Source organism: Arachis ipaensis, chromosome B8, assembly GCF_059453495.1.
Source record: "Arachis ipaensis isolate K30076 ecotype BB chromosome B8, ASM5945349v1, whole genome shotgun sequence".
NCBI lineage: Eukaryota > Viridiplantae > Streptophyta > Magnoliopsida > Fabales > Fabaceae > Arachis > Arachis ipaensis.
Genome location: NC_142443.1, coordinates 33,510,257 through 33,530,127, shown reverse-complemented (window position 1 = coordinate 33,530,127; position 19,871 = coordinate 33,510,257). Strand labels below are relative to the sequence as shown.

Below are 19,871 nucleotides of genomic sequence, written 5' to 3'. Positions count from 1 at the left end.
TGTTCATTCGCGCTTAACTGTGATGAAGGTGATGATCCGTGACATTCATCACCTTCCTCAAACCATGAACGTGTGCCTGACAACCACCTCCGTTCTATATCCGATTGAATGAGTATCTCTTAGATTCCTTAATCAGAATCTCCGTGGTATAAGCTAGAACTGATGGCGGCATTCATGAGAATCCGGAAAGTCTAAACCTTGTCTGTGGTATTCCGAGTAGGATTCAAAGATTGAATGACTGTGACGAGCTTCAAACTCCTGAAGGCTGGGCGTTAGTGACAGACGAAAAAGGATAGTAAATCCTATTCCAACCGGATCGAGAACCAACCGGTGATTAGCCGTGCTGTGACAGAGCGCGTGAGCGTAGTATTCACTGGAAGGATGGAAGGTAGCCATTGACAACGGTGATCCACCAACACACAGCTTGCCATAGGGGGACGTGCGTGCGTGAACAAGAAGACAGGGGAAAGCAGAGATTCAGAAGACAAAGCATCTCCAAAACTCCAACATATTCTCCATTACTGCACAACAAGTAACTTTTAATTTATGCTCTACTGGTTATTCACAATTCAATTGATAAACATAATTGACTTCCTGACTAAGATTTACAAGATAACCATAGATTGCTTCAAACCAACAATCTCCGTGGGATTCGACCCTTACTCACGTAAGGTATTACTTGGACGACCCAGTGCACTTGCTGGTCAGTGGCACGCGTTGTGAAAAGTGTGATTCGTGATTCGTGCTACCAATGATCAATTGGAAGTTCTATCCTTGTTGGAATTTTCTCAAGTGTAGTATAAAGAGGTTGTTATTTTCACTTAGTTAACCCTTACTAAATAAAGGAAAGTCAAGTGATTGAGCTAACTCTTATTCGCAAATCTTAGTCCTCTCCCTTGGGAAGGTCTAGCGTTAGTAAATACAGAATTAGCCAACAACTTCCAATTTAACTAAGCACTTGAGCATTCCAACTCAAGTGTCTCCTCTTAATCAACCCCCATGTCAAGTGGGAAATCTACTCCATTGACATGGATATAACGCTCATAAAAACCTAAGAAGAAGACATTGATAAATTAAATAAAATAAAGCTTGAAAGAAAATAAATTAAAGATAAAAGTAATCCTTTGCATTAATAAATCTACAATAATCCAATTACCACTCTAAACAAGAATTAAGAATATGGAATAAATAAAAGAGTAAGTAAGGAAACAAACTAGAATAGTATCTTCAACGGAGGTGATGACTCTTCAATATCCAAAAGCAAAAGCATAAAACTAATAAACTATGAATGTAAAGAAAACCTAGAGGTAGAGTAATTTCTCTCTAGATTCAGATCTAAAAACCTAAAAACTATCCTAATGAGAATGTGTGTTGAGTCTCTGCATGTTCCCTGGCTTTAGTCTGTGTTTCTGGGCCAAAAACTGGGTCAAAACGCGGCCCAAAATCGTCCCCAGCGTCTTCTGTTAATTCTGCAGATTGCGCATGTCACGCGTACGCGTCAGTCACGCGTACACGTCGCTAGTCGTTTTGGCGTGTCACGCGTACGCGTCAGGCACGCGCATGCGTTGCTGCAAATTTCTTCATATCACGCGCTCGCGTGAGCCATGCGTGTGCGTCGATGCTCGCTGGTCATCTCCTTAGTTTCTTGTGTTCCTTCCATTTTTGCAAGCTTCCTCTCCATTTTCTAAGCCATTCCTGCCCTATAAAGCCTGAAACATTTAACACACGGATCACGGCATCGAATGGTATAAAAGAGAATTAAAATACACAAATTAAAGATCTCTAGGAGGCAAGTTTTCAACCATAGAACAAACTTAGGAAGGAATTGTAAAATCATGCAAATCATATGAATAAGTGGGTAAGGACTTGATAAAACCACTCAATTGAGCACAAGATAAACCATAAAATAGTGGTTTATCACAGAGCATTTGCGAGCTGCTCATCGAATATTGAGGTATGTGACAGGATCCCCAGCTGCTGTCTTTTTCTTCTCAGCCAAATCATACTTGAATCTCACAGGCTTCTCAGACTCGGACTGGGCAGGGTGTCCTGACTCCAGGAGGTCGATCTCATCCTATTTCTTTTACCTTGGATCATCTTTTGTTAGTTGGAAGAGCAAGAAGCAACTTATAGTCGCTGCTTCCTCCTCCGAGGCAAAATATAGGGTGTTGGCGCTTGCAACTAGGAAGGTCCAATGGTTGAGTTATGTTCTTCAGGAACTTGGCACACCACTTCAGAAGGCAACGAACATTTACTGTGATAGCAAGTCTGTTGTGTATATAGCCACTAATCCAGTCTTCCATGAGCGGACAAAGCATATCAAAGCGGATTGCCACATTGTCCGCGACAAACTACAAGAAGGCGTGATTAATCTGCTACCTATCTCTACACATGAGCAGGTTGCAGACATTTTAACTAAGCCACTAGTACCAGGTCCTTTCCATTACATCCATAGTAAGCTTGGGCTGCTGAACATCTTCGCGGTCAGCACTCCAAACTTAAGGGAGGGTGTTACTTAACAAGAGAGTCTGCTGATAGTTAGTTAGAGAAAATTGATTAGAGTAGTTAGATATTTATGCTAATCAGTAGTTAGTTAGCTTTGTATAAATATAGGAAGGTCAGTTATGTAAAAGTGTGATTCATCATTTAATACAAGTTCACATTTTCACTCCTTCTTCTCTCTGATTTTCCTATCCCATGCATTCTTTCCCCGTTCTCATGCGCAACCTTCAACAATTCCTGGCTGCTCTGGAAGTAAGAGATCAAAAGTTCAGATTGGTTGAAATTCTTGTTACTTGGGGGTCATTGCCTCATTTGCCAACTTGGGAAACAATTTTAGTTTCTTTCGTTAAAAATAGAGTTGGAAGCATCTTTGTGAAAGCAATTGAGCACTATCACTAATTGAGAAAATATGAGATTTGCTGATTAAAATTTTAATAATTAACATTTGGTAAAGAATAAAATATTTGACTAAAGTTTTTTAAAACTAATTTGAAGTTTTCATATTTGTAATCTTAATAAATCGAGCAAAAAAAAAAAAGTCAGACTTGCATTACTAAACCCAAAATTAGTGAGAGAAGAGGGAATGACCGAATGAGGCTATCTCCAAAGTCCCAAACTAAAAAGAAGACACTTTTTAGTCATTTGATGTGCCAATGAATTCTCTTTCACTTCCTTCCCTTCCCTTCACAAGGTACTTCCTCCATTCCCCTTTTTCTTTTGGAGAAGAACTTTTTCTTTTTTATTCTCTTACTTCCGTTGGTGGTGTTCTTGTTATTGCTACAGACTTTCTACAAGTGAAACAGGAACGAACACGATATGGGTATCCTTCAAAACCTCAATTTTGTCACCAAAGACTCAAACTTTAAGCAGAGTATTGTGTCTGAGAGCTAAAAGCAATGGTGGGGCTGGTGATGGTGAGGCAGTGATAATTGTGGATCATGGGTCGCGTCGAAGAGAGTCCAATCTCTTGCTTAGTAAGCTCGGTTCTTTGTCTTAGTTTAATTACTCCTACTACCACTGTTATTGTACTTTGGGAATATATAATTTGAGGTATAAAATTGGTTTTGGTTTTGGTTTTTGATGTCAGATGAATTTGTGAAGATGTTTAAACATAAAACCGCTTACGAGATTGTGGAGCCTGCTCATATGGTAATTTACTAATTTCCTATATATATATTTCTTAAATTTTATTTGTAAGATGTTATCAGGTAAAGAAAAACATAGATTTATAGAAATGTTAGCTGATGAACTATTTCTAATGTTGGAATGAGACTGTTAGCATTTTACTTAGGTTGTTTGTTTGTCAATGGCAATGAGACTTGCCTTTTCCCAACATGAAGTAAAAAAGAGATAAAGCTTCTTTCTCTTTTCTTTCATGGTTTGATCAGGCAGCTAGATTTGGCTCATAGAGGTATAAATAGTGTTAACAATTTTCTTCATGGTGCATAAATCAACATCCTTTTCCTTTTCATTTTATGACAATATTGTAATTTGGATGGCTGGGGGAAATTCTTAATGTTTCATAATATATATACATTTTTAGGAGTTAGCAGAACCATCAATTAGAGATGCCTTTCAATCTTGTGTCGAACAAGGTGCACAACGTGTTGTTATCAGCCCCTTTTTCCTCTCTCCTGGAAGGCATTGGAATCAGGTAGGCTGTTGTAAAGTTGCTGTTGTGATTCTTCAACTTGATGAAGATTGAAGCTTTCAGAAAATGGCAAAATTCTTAAAACTCTACACTGTATTATGTATAGGATATTCCTTCTTTAAGTGCAGAGGCAGCAAAGGAGCACCCTGGCGTGTCATACATTGTAACCGCACCCCTTGGACTGCATGAGCTACTTGTGGTATGAACTCTTGTACATTTCAGAATGTCATGTTTGCTGTCACGAGTTGAGTTATATAAATTCTGTTTCCTCGTGTTTCAAGTTTGATAACAATTTTATATCATGGTGAACAAAACAACTCTGATTTAATTAAAATTCCTAAAAGTATCATGTTTCAAAAGTGATCATTAAAATGGTTTTATTTCAATTGGAGTTGTTTAATGGATGAGATTTCTCTCTTATGGGAAGTGCTCCTTAGGCATCTGGTTAGTTAGGGAATATCATGCTTTGTTGGACGTTCTTAACAGATAAACCATGATCATGAGCATTGTAACAGATTGAAATCCAACGGCATAACTCAACAATGACCATAAAAAGTTGAATCAGTATTATATCATTTATCCTGCTTTTGCCAAGCATAAGCATTGATTTTGGCAAGGGTTCATACCGTTTTTCCTCTTCTGCTATTCTTTCCTTGTTTATTGGAGGCCATTCTGAATCAGGCAATTGCAATATTCTTAAAAAGGAAGTACCAAATAATGGATCTATGTTTCATTATAACTGTCATGTGGAACTTGAACACTCCTGTGCCGCAGGACGTTGTGAATGATAGGATCAAGCATTGCTTGAAGGCTGAAGCACATATCCGGAGATGCCGAAGACTGTTCTGTTTGTGCTGGGACTGGAAAATGCAGGCTCTATAATTCATGAAGCAGGGTTGAAAGTCAAGGGGATTTTATAAACTGGGTTGCAACTAACCAAACTGACATCAAGGGAGCACATGTAGATGTTGGCAATAGCCTGGTTCAGAAGAATCAAGATGGTTTCATAATCATGGTTGGATATGATACCTTGAAAGTGATATGATCAGTGAGTCACAAGGATCTTCTCCTCTTATATCATGATGATTTCCAAAAGTTTAAGTTCAATTTGTTCAATGAAAAATAATTGCCAAGGCAATAATATTGAAACTATTGCTTGCATAAGCAAAGTTGTAACATTGATTGAATTCTTTGTATAATCTATATTCTTACGGATGCAGTTGAACTTGGTCTATGGCTAGGGCCGGCAATATGTACCCTATCCTACCTAGGGGTGGCAAACGGGCCTAAACCCGCTGGGGCCGTCCCACGTAACCCGCCAAAAAAGGTGGGCTGGGCTGGAAATTTGGGACCGTCAAATAGTAAAAGTCCGCCTAACCCGCACCGCTTAAACTGCGGGCTTTGGCGGGGGCGGGGCGGGCTTCCCCGCCGGGCTTAGAATTTTTTTAGCAAGGGGTATTTTTACAATTTTTTTTACCAAAATCCAACTTCTCCCAACCTAACTTACAAAAGAATGAAGATGAAAATTGAATATTTTGGATTATATTTATTTTGTTTTAGAGATAATATTTATAATTATGTTTTGGATTATGTTTATTTTGTTTTGGGAACAATATTTATAATTATGTTTTGGATGAAAACTTAGTTTATAATTATATTTATTAGATATTTATAATTACAAAGACTTTAATGTTTGTGAATATAAAAATTATAATTTGTTTATACTTTTAGAAATTATAATAGTTAAAAGTAAAAAATAGGAGAGATTTTTTTATGCCTTTATATATATTATTTAATAGTTAAAAGTAAAAAAAAAAAAGTAAAAAAAGAGGTTATTTGGCTGGCTTAGCCCGTCGGCCCGCCAGCCCCCGTTAGGCGGGGTGGGCTAGGATTCTGGGACCGTCTCACTAGGCGGGGCGGGACGGACCAGCCCGCCAAAGGGCGGGCTTCTGGCGGGGCGGGACAGGGCGGGGCGGGCTTCCCCGCTTGCCACCCCTAATCCTACCCGTAGTTACCCAACCCTATCAGAATCTGCTGCGGGTAGGGTAGGGTGCGGTGCAGATTTGCTTGTGAGTAGGATCGGGTGCGGTTTTAGAGTATATTCTATCCCATCCTATCCGTACCCCTAATATATTTTATACTATATAATATATATTTAAAAATTATATATGTAGTGAAAGAAGTGGGTGTTGAACTCCCACAACATCTTTCTTGTAAAAACTCAAAACAATCACTAAGCAAATCGTTTAAATTATTAATTTAATACATTTGTTATTTAAAGAGTAATATTGCAAGAACTTAAAAAGAGTGACAAGACATTTATCTTTGTTTGTGTTATTTTAATTTTATTAAGAACTTGATGATTATATTATTTGTAATTTTAGGTTAAATTTTTTTTAGATTTTATTGTTTTTAATTTTAATTTGAACTTAGTTTTTATTTTTTTTATTTTATTAATATGTATGAAATAGAATGATTGAATTTTATATGAATTTAATTTAATCTGTGTAAAATAGTTTTACACGTGCATCCAATTATATAATGTCATATTAATAAAAATAATTATCTCTTACATTGACCGCGAGAATGGTAACAGATGTGATTGTACGACTGTGTGAAATGTTTTACACTGTCAGTGCATCAAAATTCAACTCATTTTATATTTGCTTGGAAAATTTTGATTTTCGTGTGAGTAGGATAAGATAAAAAACTTTAGGGTGCGTTTGGTTTGCATTTTTATTTTCTATTTCTATTTTTTAAATTTTGTGAAAAAAAAAAGAGATAAGAAAAGAAAACAAAATTTTATTATTTTCACTTTTTCTTTCATAAAATTCAAAAATTAAAAAACACTGAAAATAAAAACAAAAAATAAAAATACAAATTAAACACACTCCTTAGGATGCAAGAAATAAAATTAAATTTTAAAAAAGTTTTCAATCAACTAATAGAATTAGGATAAATTCTAATCTTTGTCCTACTCATTGTCTGTCCTATTTGGTAAGATGATTTTTTATGACTTTTTTGAGGATACATAACAAAATTACCCATTTCTTTGAATATCAATTTAGGCTAAAGTTGTGTGCAATTGCAATATTCTTAAAGCAATGTATTTTGTGGTAACTAATTTCAAAATAATTTAATTTGTAATTATAAGATTATAGAGGAGAGAAGATTTCACCTTTAAAATTAACTTAAAGCAAGTATGCAACTAAAACTCAAATGACAATCAATCTAAATCTTACTCTAATGATTAACATGACTAGATGAGTTATGGAACATGACAAGTAACCAAGTAGGCAAAATATTTTTGAAAAATAACAGTGAGTTTTGCGATCAAATAAATAATATTAGAGAAAAAGACAAATAGATCCTTGACCTTTTGTTCAGCGGACATTTTTGTTTTTGACTATTGAAAAATACTTTTAAGTTCCTGACTTTCACAAAATTTGGACAGATCAGTCCCTCCGTCCAAATGTCTCCGTCAAGGACTGATCCGTCCAAATGTCTCCGTCAAGGACTGATCTGTCCAAATTTTGTGAAGGTCAGGAACTTAAAAGTATTTTTCAATGGTTAGGGATAAAAATGTCCGCAGGACAAAAAGACAGAGACCTATTTGTCCTTTTCTCATAATATTATTTAAAAAATAATAATTTATAGAAACGAGTGGAATTAACAAGAGAGCAATAAGCGTAGTTGTTGGAAGTTGGAAGGAATAAAGAGGGTCCTGTTTAAGTGCATTGATGAATCCCCTTGTGTCTCACCATGGCAATTCCCACCTGGTCTCGCCGGATTCTCTTCCTCGCTCTCTTCTTCTTCTTCGTCTTTTTCAACTCCATTCTCTACTCTCACTCTTCCAACAACAACATCATCATTCTTCAACCAACTCACCGACACCACCACACTTCTTCTTCTTCTTGTCCAGCTCCTAACCCCAACCTCTACTACCAACCTGTCATCGGAATCGTCACCCACCCCGGTGACGGTGCTTCCGGCCGCCTCTCCAACTCCTCCGCCGTCTCCAACATCCCCGCATCCTACGTCAAATTCGTCGAAGCTGGTGGAGCCAGAGTTATTCCCCTTGTCTACAACGAGTCTCCCCAAAAACTTCTCAAGGCATTATTGCTCTCTAATTTTGCAATTTTACTTACATGTTAAAGAAACAAATCTTAAGAATCTAAAGATTTCAAATCCATGCTATCATTATTCATGATTTTGTAAAGCTTTATTAATACTACTATATCCAAAAGAGTAAATCTTGTTCATTATATTTATTCAATTAAGTTGAAATCCTTGAGTAAATGATTTTGATTGATGATGAAATTTTGTTTACTTTGCAGAAGCTGGATTTGGTAAACGGGGTGCTCTTCACAGGTGGATGGGCCAAGGATGGTCAATACTTTGAAACTGTTAGGAGAATCTTTAAGGTCAATTGCTCATCTTAGTGATAGTAGTAATGTGAATTTAGAAGTTTCACTTTCAATTTTGTCTTTGTTATTGTAAGAAGCTTAGTTCTGAATTATTATTTAAATGATGTGCAGAAAGTGTTGGAGAGAAATGATGGTGGAGAACATTTCCCATTATATGCCATCTGCTTAGGTTTTGAACTCATAACAATGATTGTAAGCGGGGTAAGTAATGCTATGTTTGTGCTTCTGACTCATTATAAAATCACTCTTTCAAAAGAGGTAGACTGCCTAGGCAAGTCACTAGGAAATTCTAGAAGGACTCGTACATATACGAGACCGGATTTAGGCACAGGATTGCTTTCTGCTTAAGTTGCTCTCGGAGAATTTAGTTCATAAACTTTATTTCTTATGATATCTTATGAACATTTGCTGTTTAATGTTTGTAGTTTTTCTTGGACTAGATTTCAAATTCGCAACACACCATGATATTCGGAAAATTAGGCCCCTGCTTCAACCTGGTGAACCTTGTTCATGACATGTTCAGAACATTTTTGAAAGTTCTGACATAACATTTCAATCGTTTCTGTTTTTGGCTTTTTACAAGTTTAGCTGTTTTTTTTTATTGATAATAGGACAATAATATTCTTGAAGAATTTAGTGCTTCAGATCAGGCAAGTGCTCTTCATTTTGTGGAGAATGCAGATATCGAGGGAAGTTTATTTCAAAGGTATACAATATCAACTGTATTGTTAGGATACCATTAGTAAGAATCAGTAAGAGTAGTTATGAGTTACTTGTGAGTCTTGGGCGATTTGAGATTCTCTTGAATATCATCTACATTATTTTAAATCATCAATAAACACTACTTGCAGAAGTTTTAACATGTATTAATATTTATGACACTGAAGCTGCAATTTGTAGGGGTGTCCATGGATCGGATCCGATCCGCATATCCGCGGTGTTTATCCGAATCCGATCCGAAAATTGCGGATATGGATCCGATCCGCAAGGCTTTCGGATCGGATCGGATCGGATTGCGGATTTTGTGTTGGTATCCGCATATCCGCGTATCCGCAAAAATAAAGAAATAAATAAGTAAAATATTCTTTTTATGTTTTATTTTAACTAATAATTATCATATATGTTAAATTATTTTAATTTATTATTCAAAAAAAGTATGTTTAATATTATTTTAAGAATAAACATATTTAAAAGAATAGAAAAAATAAATTTTATTGATATTTTTTTAATAAAAATAAGCTTTTAAAAATATTTTTGTGCTTTGCGGATATATCCGATCCGATCCGATCCGCAAATGTGCGGATCGGATCGGATCGGATCCAACCTTAAAAACTGCGGATATTGGATCCGATCCGATCCGATGATTTTAGTGCGGATCGGATCGAAATTTTAGCCATATCCGATCCGATCCGATCCGCGGATACCCCTAGCAATTTGGTTTTATCTGTTCTTACCATTTATATGTTTTTCCCTAAACATCAAAAGGTAATGTTGTGCTCCATTCTGTTCATTTTAAAGGACATGGAAATCATTTAACAAAATATTAGTATACCTGAGAATCTGAAATTTTAATTTCCCTTAAGCTAAATTTATAGGCCCTTGCCTTTGTATCACCTTTTCAAGTCACCAAGTGAGATCTGTTACTCTGTGAGTTCATATTCTCTTCTCTTTCTTGCAGTTTTCCTCCAGACTTGTTGAAGAAGTTGAGTACAGATTGTATTGTTATGCAAAATCATCACGTGAGATATTATTATATTTATTATTAATCTATTGCACTGCATGATCCGTGTACTGAATTTCACATTTTGATTGATCCATTTATAGTTTCAGGTTGAATCCAGTTCTAAACTATTCTTGTTCTTTTGAGTTTGATGTACAACTTATTTTATAGTCAAAAGTTTCATCCATAGGATGGTGAATGAAAATGAATAGAATCCTTCAAGGCATTTTAATTATAATTCAATATATTTAGATGCTTGACTTTTTGGCATTCAATAAGTCATTTGTCTACTTCATCTATCTTTTATTATTTTCTCTCTCAGGAAGTAGCAATGATGTTAAGTTCTAAAATTAGCCAAGTGTGTTCAGAAAAAAAAAAGGGTGAGGGGGAGAGGGCGAATGGGATATATGCCCTTATCAAAGGTGGCCTGGCCTGCAATTTCCTATCAAATATAGCTGCATAGAAAAGTTATAATGAGCAATCAAACAATAGCTGGATGTTAGGCAGAGGCTAGAAGATAGAATTGTCCATTGCATGCCATTTTTTCAGTCATCAAGATGATATGTTTCCAGGATTAGTTAATTTAACAGAATATGTATATAATTTGATGAAGTTCATCATATGATTTCAGTTAAATAATTTCAATTCATTTTGGACATGACAGTTTGGTATATCCCCAGAAAAGCTTTTGAACAACAAGAAGTTGTCCAGTTTTTTTGATGTCTTGACAACATGTAAGGATGAAGATGATAAGGTATCAAATTTAGTCTATATGAGTTCTTATGCTGATTTCCAAACCCCTCAGAATGTCTTTTCTTTAGAAAAAGCTACTTTTTTGTTAAAGAACGAATGTGATGTGATCAGTAACTGTTTTAGGTATATGTTTCCACAATGCAATCTCGCAACTATCCTGTCACTGCCTTTCAATGGCATCCAGAGGTGATCCTTAAATTTATCCATCATTGTTTGCTTCTGTGTTTTAAGCTTCAGTTGACAAATCACATTTCAATTTTCTAACCATGTAACGTCCTTTATATATGATGTCCCAGAAAAATGCCTTTGAATGGGGCTCAGCAAATATCCCACACACAGAGGATGCCATTCGGGTAACTCATTCTACAGCAAGCTTCTTGGTCAGGTTAGTATTCTATGGTTTGATAATAATATCGTGAAGCATAGCTGATGCATATATGTTCCTGGAAAGTCATTAGGTTACCTAAATAGTCATAGAGACTAATTAATTATAAAAGCCAATGCAATGGAAGTGAATAATGATGCAATTTAGTTGCTTGAAATATATTGATTATCACTTTTCAACAAACACAAGTCCTTATTCTAATGAAATAAGCTCGAAGAAGCTCTTATGATATGCTTCGCACGGGCTATTAAAGTCATGTTCACACTTATATTCCTACTCGCCTCTCCTTTTTGATCTCCATTGCTATGATCACTTCGTTAGATATAAAATCACTCATGTTTCGGAGAAATGGTTCATGACACTGATGCACTTGTCAACATCTAAGTTAATATGTCATTTTCTTTTGTGGACATGGCTCCAGTGAAGCTAGGAAATCCTCAAAAAGACCAGATGCTCAAGAAGTGAGAGACAATCTTATTTACAATTACAGTCCTACTTATGTTGGAAAAGCTGGGTACGGCCAATAAACATATCTTTTGGAAAAAAAAAACAATTTTATTTGCATATAAAGTTATTGATGTTGATGTTTTTTGCTGCTTGCAGAAAAGGATATGATGAAGTTTATCTCTTCAGATAGTAAAAATGGAGGAGTCAATGGATGCTATTTTGGGTACTATGTATTATCATCACTGTATGTTTCAGAAATAATATTTTTGTGCACAAAGGAGGAGAAACTACTCGGCTATCCTCATTAGCATGTTGTATTACTCAACAATATCTTTTAATAATGATACCCCCAACCTTAGAATTCTTACGTTAGATAATATTATACATGATATCACTCGATTTATCATGACTAGAGTTAAGCTTTAAAATGGTCTCTGAAGTTGCACTTAACTCTCAAAGTGGTCTGTGAAATAGTTATCTAAATTTGTCTTCGAAGTTGCACTCCGGGACTCATAGTAGTCTTTAAGGCACTTTTTGACCATTGCTTGTCATAAAAAAACTGAGCTGAACTGATTCCTGTCACAATCACACTGTAACAGCTAGCTGATGTGGTAAAAGAAACTTCTTTATGCAATTTGGTTCCTTTCTCCTTTTAAAACCCTAATTTCCAAATTATCTTCACTATTTGCCGACCTTCCCTTATTTTCTCCTTTGTTCTCTTGGCTGCGTGCAGTCGTGCACTGCCATTCACTTCCATTGTTGCTTTTTCACTGCCTGCAACTTTGCCCTCTGCCTCCCACGCTCCCACCACACTGTTGCCCACCAAATCATTGCAATCTCCAACATCCTCTTTGCCGCTCAAAGTTGCGATTGGTACTCCCTCCCCTAGTTCAGCTCCTCTAAATTTGCCGGCGACCTCTTCCTCCCTCAGCAGCAGTTCAAGAAGCTCGCACTCGTGCCTTACTGAGGCTTGGCACATTCTCGCTGACCCCAAAGGCGCCAAATGTGAGGCACTTTCTAGACAGTGTGTTCGTATTGCTGGAAAATGATCTTAGTTTAATGTTAATTAGTAACTAGTTTGGATTTCTTTAGATTGTTGCGCATGATAAAAAAAAATTCAAGGAAGAAAAAAGTCGCACTTTCTAGACAGTGTGTTCGTATTGCTGGAAAATGATCTTAGTTTAATGTTAATTAGTAACTAGTTTGGATTTCTTTAGATTGTTGCGCATGATAAAAAAAAATTCAAGGAAGAAAAAAGTGGGCTTGAGGTATAAGATCAAATGAAAGTTTTGTTTTTGATAACTTTAATTCTGATTTGGCTAATATCTATTATTGCATATAATAGATGGAAGATTGTTGATGATGTTGGGAATAAATTGAATCTAAATGCTCATGTTAGTTCAAGTGATTCAGAATAGTCTTAGCAAGTGGTTTCTGCTCATGAGTTTAAAAGTATTATTTCTAGTAATTATTTCTAGTAATTATATTACCAGTATTTATCCAAACAAAATTTTAGGAAAAACTCTCTTACTTGGTGCCAATAAGTACTCTAGCAATTGTGTAGATCTTTAGATGGCACTGAATAATTTAGATATGTTTAGAGAATTAAATTTATACTCAATTGCTTTGCACTAAAAATGAGACTGTAAAGTAGCATTATCATCAATATGACTAGTTTTCGTTCTTATATTTTATAATAATTCAACAATTTCTTGAATATTGCTGGCTCTTTGGACTATCAAACGGCATTCATATACCTTTGTTGTTGTTGAACTTTTATTCTTTTCTTCCAAAGGTATTATCCAATAAGAAGAAAAAGGTGAAAAGAAAGGAGGAATTTAAGTTAATGCATCAATGAAAGAAGAATGAGTGATTCAGGAAGTTGATTTTTTGTAGGATATTTTAGGAATGCCGGTTGAACTACATTTCTTGTAAGATAACAAAAAAAAAATATGAGGAACTTAAGTGGCCCATTAAACATACGAAATAGATTCTCCCTATTTTTTTTTAATAATTAGGGGAGTAAAATATGATCTCTCACAATTAGTTTTATAAGTGGGACCAATAATAAATATGAAAGAAAAAATAATAGAAGATTAAAGATCACACTTTACACTCTCAATTTTTTTTAATAATTAAAATGATCTATTCCCTTAATTAAACATACTACTTTTTGAATTCAAGGACAATGGAGTATTGCAAACAGGAAGAAATAAGGAGTATTTTTTGATACCCGTAGATTTAGGTTTGAATATAATTTAAAGATAATTTAGATATTAGGGTTTTAAAAGTGAGAAAAGAGACCAAATTAAAAAAATAAAGTTTTTTTCCATCATATTATCTAAGAGGAAGTATAGGGAGTCAATGGAGTATCTATACAATGTATACAACGTATACAATGGGGATATAGAAATGTTTGATTCAGTAGTAGGATATTAGATGTTTATTATCTCTGGTACCTGAATGATTATTCTGGATAGTATGTGTGTATTGTGTTTGAGAAATTAGTAGTATTTTACTTTGGATGTTCATTTTTTAACTCATATTGAGCCAAATAAATAGTTTATTGTACACATTGTACAAATACTCCATTAACTTCTTAGCGGGATACATTATCTAATCATTACGATACCAATGTGGTAAAAATCAGTCCAGTTTAGTTTTTTAATGGCAAGCAATAAACGGAAAGTGCTTTAATAGTTTTGATCTTCTGAAGTGTAATTTTAAAGACAAATTTAAGTAACTAACTAATTATTAATTTCAATGACCACTTTAAATTTTGAGTATAACTTTAAAACCACCTTAAAACTTAACTTGTTCATTCTATCTCCTTTTGGGAGCCCAATTCCATATTCCTGTATTGTTTGGAATTTTAAAACTCCTTTACATTATTAAAGTTGGTACAATATTCTAAGGAATATTCTATTAATAAAGCTTTTAATGTATATTGATAAGATCATTCAACAATTAATGTATTTTTTTTTATAAAATTACAAACACATTAATTATAACCTCTAAAATATATTTTTAATAAAATGACAATTATAATTATTATTGAGTTTTTTATTTTGATGACTTACTATTAAAAATTTAACAAGTTCTATTGGTAATTGGTATATAAGTTATTAAAATTATTAAATTTGTATATAAATTTTAATTAATTAATAATTTTTATTTTTATTTGTTTTAATTATTTATTTGATATTATAATTTATCTCATAAAATTTGTCTTATATACTACTTTTTTTTTTTTTTTATCCATAGCATCATGATTTTAAAAATTAACTATATTGTTAAAATCTAGTGGAACCAGTTTAAGTGTTTAATTTATGTATCCAACTACATTGTTACCCACTTCCCATTCATATTAACAAACTATTTGATTTTATCAGAAATTCTTGCCAATCGTGAATATGTATATGTGTAGGGCAAAGGAACATCATTTGGCGGGAAAACGATGAGAGTGTGAGGTATTTCTAATTGGAATCCGAAGCAGAGGGAAAAGAGTAGAAAACTAGAAACCAAAAACCGCGAAAACCTTCTTCTCTAACAATTCGTAATCGTTCTCTCCCTATGGCGCAAACCCAAACCCTAGCTTTGGTCGAAGAGATCGAATCCCTCGTCTCCGATAAACTTCAAGTGGTATATTCTCTCTTTCTCATTCCTTTTAGTTTTCCCCCATTTTCTCTGATTCTCTGTTAATTTAAGCAACTTCACACTTACCATTTGTTTTTTTTTCCTTTGAGAAATCTTAAATTCGTTATTTTTTTCTCTGGATTTGAATTTCGGAGGGTTTTTCTTGTGGGTCAAACAAATTTCGCGTCTTTTTATTCCCAATTTTGTTTCGTTTTAGTGGCAAATTTTGATTCGATAGGGTGTTGCGTACTTTTCAGGTTTCATATAAGTGGCTCAGTCGCAATTACATGATATCTTCCAATGAGGCAAAGAGGTAAAATTTAACGCCCCCTCAAAAGAAAAAAAATTGCCTTAAATTTTTTGCTTTTCCCTCCCCAAAAAATAATGCTATGATTTTATGAGCAGTTATTTTTTTTTAAAGGTTGCTTCAGGAGTTTGTTGAAAAGCATGATGGTGGATTGGAGGTTGTTTATGCTTTGTCTGGCTGGTTAAAGGGCAGCCACCCAAGTTACCACATAAGGCTTGTTACTGGCCCAAAGCTAGCAGGTACTATTCTATGATGGTTTTCTGAACCAAGAAGTAATTAATCAGTATGCTAGAGTGTTTTACATTCTGTGATTTCATCTTCGTTATAGGAATTTGTTAGAAAAGGAGAGGATATAAGAACCAAATTTAACTACTCCATATTGGTTAATGTTTTCACTGCGGCACCCTTTCAGTAAGAGATTTTCATTGTGTCATAACTATTTCTTGTTCTGTGTCTTAGTTCTCAAATTCTGATTATAAAACCTTGGATCCATTATGATTTTCGTTCATTGCTGTTTAGCTGCTTAGCTTACTCTCGTGTGATTAATCTTTAAGATATCAGGCTTTAAAGGCCAGTCTTGAAACAAACAGAACCTGCATTAATTTGTGTTTCCTTAAACTCTTGCGAAACAGGGGTTGTTATTTAGTGTCTTATTCAACCCAATTTGAATCTATTTGGTGATTCTCTTACACAACATTTGGTATGACCTGCACTCTCAGTTTTGCATATAATGGAATAAATGGTTAGTTCTTATCAAGAGCTTTCACTGGTTGTATGATCAGAAAGTGTTTGATTGTGGTTGTTTGATATGAAGTGGCCTATCGGTTGTGTACATCAGGGGTTAGGAATACATACATACATACATTAATCTTTTCCCACTCTTATGCAGAAGCACAGCAAGAATTTGATGGCAATTGCTCAATTCAGGTATACAGTGTGCAAGCTAGCATCCCAAAGGACCCGGCTGTGCTTTGGAATGCAGAATTTATTCAAGCGGAGGAGCTCTTCAAGCAGCCATGGTCAGTTGACAATTGCTTGAGAGATAACAGGTAGGTTCGATGCCCTCAAAATTTCTATACAGTACAGAAGCATTTGTTTAGCGTGTCTGATGGTGCAGTGAGAGGTTGAAAGTATTTAGTTATCTTGAGTTTGTTAATTTCTAATTTCAGTCAATTTTCTATTTTCATTTAATATTTGCATACATATTTCATATGATTATGCATGGAGACATAAAATGTCATGCTAGCTCAATCAACAAATAGTGTGCTGTACAGTAGCAGTTGTAGAATTTTCTATTTTCATCACGATGCTAACCAACATATTTCTCAGGTTCTGTGGCATATCTAGTTCTTTTGTTCAACGAAATGTAGATGGCATGCCAGTGGTTGCTGCAACTCCACTGACAAAAGCTTCAGTAGGCATAGGACAAACAAAGATGAATGTTCTGCAACCTCAAAAAAATATAGCACACGATACAATTCCCAGAGCTGATCTCAAGTCAGAGGATGTGGTGAAAGATGTAAAGAGTGAAAGCAATGGTACAGGGAGTACAGGAGTTCATGATCAGGTTAACAAACCCAGTGAAGACAAAGAAAAGGTAGTGCCTGCAGGAAAAAAGAAAGCACAATCTGATAAAAGTGGTTCTTCTACTGGTGGTTCATTGGCAAGCTTTTGGGGTCGTGCATCTGCAAAACCCAAGCCTAGCTCCCTGCCAGTAGAAAGTAGTAACGCAGTTTCGAATCATAGTGGTTGGTATCAATTGCAATATTTTAGATTTTCACAATTTTCTTGGTGATTTTAATTTTAATAGGAAAGTAATAGTAATATAAAAGTTAATATTGTCTCCATTATATTTATTTACACTCAAATGTTTCAGTAGCTACTGAAGATGCCCAAGCTAGCGCTCGTGAAGCAGATGGCAGTGGTGATGATGATAATCAAGATGTCACAGTAAGGCGATCATCCAATAGGAAAAGGAGGGTTGTCTTTGACTTCTCGGATGAAGATGAAGATGTTGTCAGTTTATCATCACCAGAATTGCCAAAGAAGCAATCATCTCAAGATTCTAAACAAAAGGATAACAAGTCATCGGAGAAAGCCACCTTAAATTCTGATACAAAGAGAGAAAATAAACCAATGGCTAAGGAAGAAAAATCATCTGATGAAAAAGCCAACCAACCTTTCCAGGAAGAGTTATCGGTTATCAACAAATGCACAAATAATGGTAAATCATCTAGTGAGAAGCCACAGAGTTGTGCTCCTGATATTTCTGTTAATAAAGATAGTACAAAGAATGCTGCACCTGGTTCACCGAAGAGGAGAAAAGTGATGAAGACCAGAATTGATGAACGAGGGAGAGAAGGTATCTATCTTTTGTAAAGCAGTTTTCATATCCCCAATTTGCTTTAAAGATTATGTGCTAACTTTTCTATGAATATAATAGATTTCTTTGGAACTTCTCTTTTGAACTTTGTTCTTTATTAAAGATCAACTATCCACCTTTGAATCTTTTTTGAACAGCAACTTATCTGCCTTTACAACTTCATTAAGTATCAATTTCATTTAAACTTTATTTGTATGATCTTGGGGTGAACTATGTCAAGTAATTTAGCAATTCTCAGGAAACAAGTCTTTTATGTTACATTTTTTTTCTGTTGTATTTTATTTTATTTATTTCTCTCCAGTAACTGAAGTAGTCTGGGAAGGGGAGGAAACAGAAGCGAAGAAAGCTGATAAGGTTGCAACAAAGAAATCTGAGAATAATGTATCTACCAATTCTGTCAACAGGTTAGTGCTATTCATCTTTAATTCCTTATATTTCTAGCATTTGAACAAAATGACTGGTAACAGGCAACACTGAAAAGAATCAGTTGCCCTCTAAGCACTATAACAGTGCCACTTAGGCTCTTCCTTGCACCCCACAATGAATTTCTGATATTTCAACTTTCAAGGTCTTCCAAGAAAAAATTGTGATTGTGATATTAAAATTTGAACTGAGTTTATTGAACTAACGCTAAACGTTATGGAGATTTGTGCTTGAATCTAGTGCAGCTAAGTTGTGTGTGCTTGAAGCTTTTTACATAAAACATGGAACCTATTAGAAAAACACAGCCTGTTTATTTTGTGGTTGTGTTGAAAATAATTTGGACTAATTACTTTTAAGATATTTAATAAAGTAGATTGTTAAGCTTGATTACTTTTAGTCGTTTACTGCCTTGTCGTTCAAGCTTCTTAATTGTGACTAACCTTGTATTCACTGGTGTGAAGTTCCAGTGGCCCGGCAACTAAGAAGACTCCAGCTGTGGTGAATACCACTGGAAAAGGAAGCAAGAAAACGGTAAACAAGGATCCCAAACAGGGCAATATACTTTCATTCTTCAAGAGAGTTTGAGATCAAGATAGAATTACAGGATTGTGGAGACAATGGTTTAAGCTGTATGATCCATTAGTGCTGCTGATAGTACAGTAATGATGTGAGTGAGGGTTTTGGATTGTGTAGATATTTTTACTATCATGGAAGTTTTCAAGGCAGTTGAAATACATTTATCTGTATGTTTTCCTTGAGCACTCGCATTCTAATATTGTTCATTTGTTCTCACATCCTCCTCTTGTCTTAACCACTGTGAAGTGCCAACTCTTAAGGCTTCTTGAGGAAACCATAGATGCCTTTTCAATACGAGGCTATGCCAGTTAGAATGGATCATTCTATTGTGCAATAAAGCAAAAGCAGAATACCAGTCAAAAAAAGTTAAGCTGCATCTTCACTTGAACTGTGCACAAATGCTCAATGAGAAAAAAAAATGTGAATCTAATTGAGAATAGAAGCTTTTGATGTCTTTTTACAATGATACAAATTGGTCATTCTTGAATTTCATGAGGTATTCGATTTACAAATTGGTCAAGCTAGAGAAACCACATTAGATCTTAGTTGATCATCTTGTTATTAGTTTGACAATTTGTTAGTGACTTCACTGATTTAATTGGCCTGAATTTTTTTTCATGAGCTTATATCGGTAATCGGTATAACACTGCAAATATAACAA

The 19,871-nt window shown here is 34.9% G+C and overlaps 3 protein-coding genes across 7 annotated transcripts; all 3 read left to right on the top strand.

The window, feature by feature from the left end:
- The first annotated feature begins 3,052 nt into the window (after positions 1 to 3,052).
- On the top strand, positions 3,053 to 5,187 carry LOC107613261 (sirohydrochlorin ferrochelatase, chloroplastic). Its single transcript, XM_016315185.3, is given in 7 exon segments — positions 3,053 to 3,193; positions 3,286 to 3,476; positions 3,590 to 3,651; positions 4,046 to 4,156; positions 4,260 to 4,352; positions 4,928 to 4,972; positions 4,974 to 5,187. Coding segments are annotated over 7 exon segments (609 nt in total). The 5' UTR covers positions 3,053 to 3,155; the 3' UTR covers positions 5,043 to 5,187.
- A 2,651-nt stretch (positions 5,188 to 7,838) lies between these two features.
- Positions 7,839 to 12,292, top strand: LOC107613260 (gamma-glutamyl hydrolase 2). Of its 2 annotated transcripts, XM_016315183.3 has the most exons (11): positions 7,839 to 8,266; positions 8,491 to 8,577; positions 8,692 to 8,781; positions 9,021 to 9,077; positions 9,192 to 9,286; positions 10,259 to 10,319; positions 10,965 to 11,054; positions 11,177 to 11,239; positions 11,350 to 11,438; positions 11,860 to 11,952; positions 12,042 to 12,292. In XM_016315183.3, the coding sequence occupies exons 1-11, from the start codon at positions 7,916 to 7,918 to the stop codon at positions 12,073 to 12,075; spliced, it is 1,110 nt and encodes a 369-aa protein (XP_016170669.1). In that variant the 5' UTR covers positions 7,839 to 7,915; the 3' UTR covers positions 12,076 to 12,292. The 2 variants fall into 2 exon arrangements, with proteins under 2 accessions (XP_016170669.1, XP_016170670.1); XM_016315184.3 differs by lacking the exon at positions 9,021 to 9,077 and having other exon boundaries at positions 7,841 to 8,266.
- A 2,898-nt stretch (positions 12,293 to 15,190) lies between these two features.
- On the top strand, positions 15,191 to 19,426 carry POLD3 (DNA-directed DNA polymerase). 4 transcript variants are annotated; one of them, XM_016316333.3, is made up of 8 exons: positions 15,191 to 15,527; positions 15,779 to 15,834; positions 15,943 to 16,067; positions 16,718 to 16,877; positions 17,158 to 17,576; positions 17,705 to 18,190; positions 18,513 to 18,615; positions 19,102 to 19,426. In XM_016316333.3, exons 1-8 carry the CDS (start codon positions 15,459 to 15,461, stop codon positions 19,217 to 19,219), a joined length of 1,536 nt encoding a protein of 511 aa, XP_016171819.1. In that variant the 5' UTR covers positions 15,191 to 15,458; the 3' UTR covers positions 19,220 to 19,426. The 4 variants fall into 4 exon arrangements, with proteins under 4 accessions (XP_016171819.1, XP_016171817.1, XP_016171818.1 ...); XM_016316331.3 differs by having other exon boundaries at positions 19,096 to 19,426; XM_016316332.3 differs by having other exon boundaries at positions 15,232 to 15,527; positions 17,708 to 18,190; positions 19,096 to 19,426.
- The last annotated feature ends 445 nt before the right edge of the window (positions 19,427 to 19,871 follow it).

What these genes read in the sequence shown, in the direction of transcription:
- POLD3 (XM_016316331.3), top strand. Translation starts at nt 15,459, where the DNA reads ATGGCGCAAACCCAAACCCTAGCTTTGGTCGAAGAGATCGAATCCCTC. An exon ending in TGATGAACGAGGGAGAGAAG is followed by an intron (nt 18,191 to 18,512) that starts GTATCTATCTTT and finishes ATTTCTCTCCAG; the next exon opens with TAACTGAAGTAGTCTGGGAA. An exon ending in TCTACCAATTCTGTCAACAG is followed by an intron (nt 18,616 to 19,095) that starts GTTAGTGCTATT and finishes ACTGGTGTGAAG; the next exon opens with TTCCAGTGGCCCGGCAACTA.
- LOC107613260 (XM_016315183.3), top strand. Translation starts at nt 7,916, where the DNA reads ATGGCAATTCCCACCTGGTCTCGCCGGATTCTCTTCCTCGCTCTCTTC. An exon ending in CTCCCCAAAAACTTCTCAAG is followed by an intron (nt 8,267 to 8,490) that starts GCATTATTGCTC and finishes TTTACTTTGCAG; the next exon opens with AAGCTGGATTTGGTAAACGG. An exon ending in TAACAATGATTGTAAGCGGG is followed by an intron (nt 8,782 to 9,020) that starts GTAAGTAATGCT and finishes TTCTTGGACTAG; the next exon opens with ATTTCAAATTCGCAACACAC.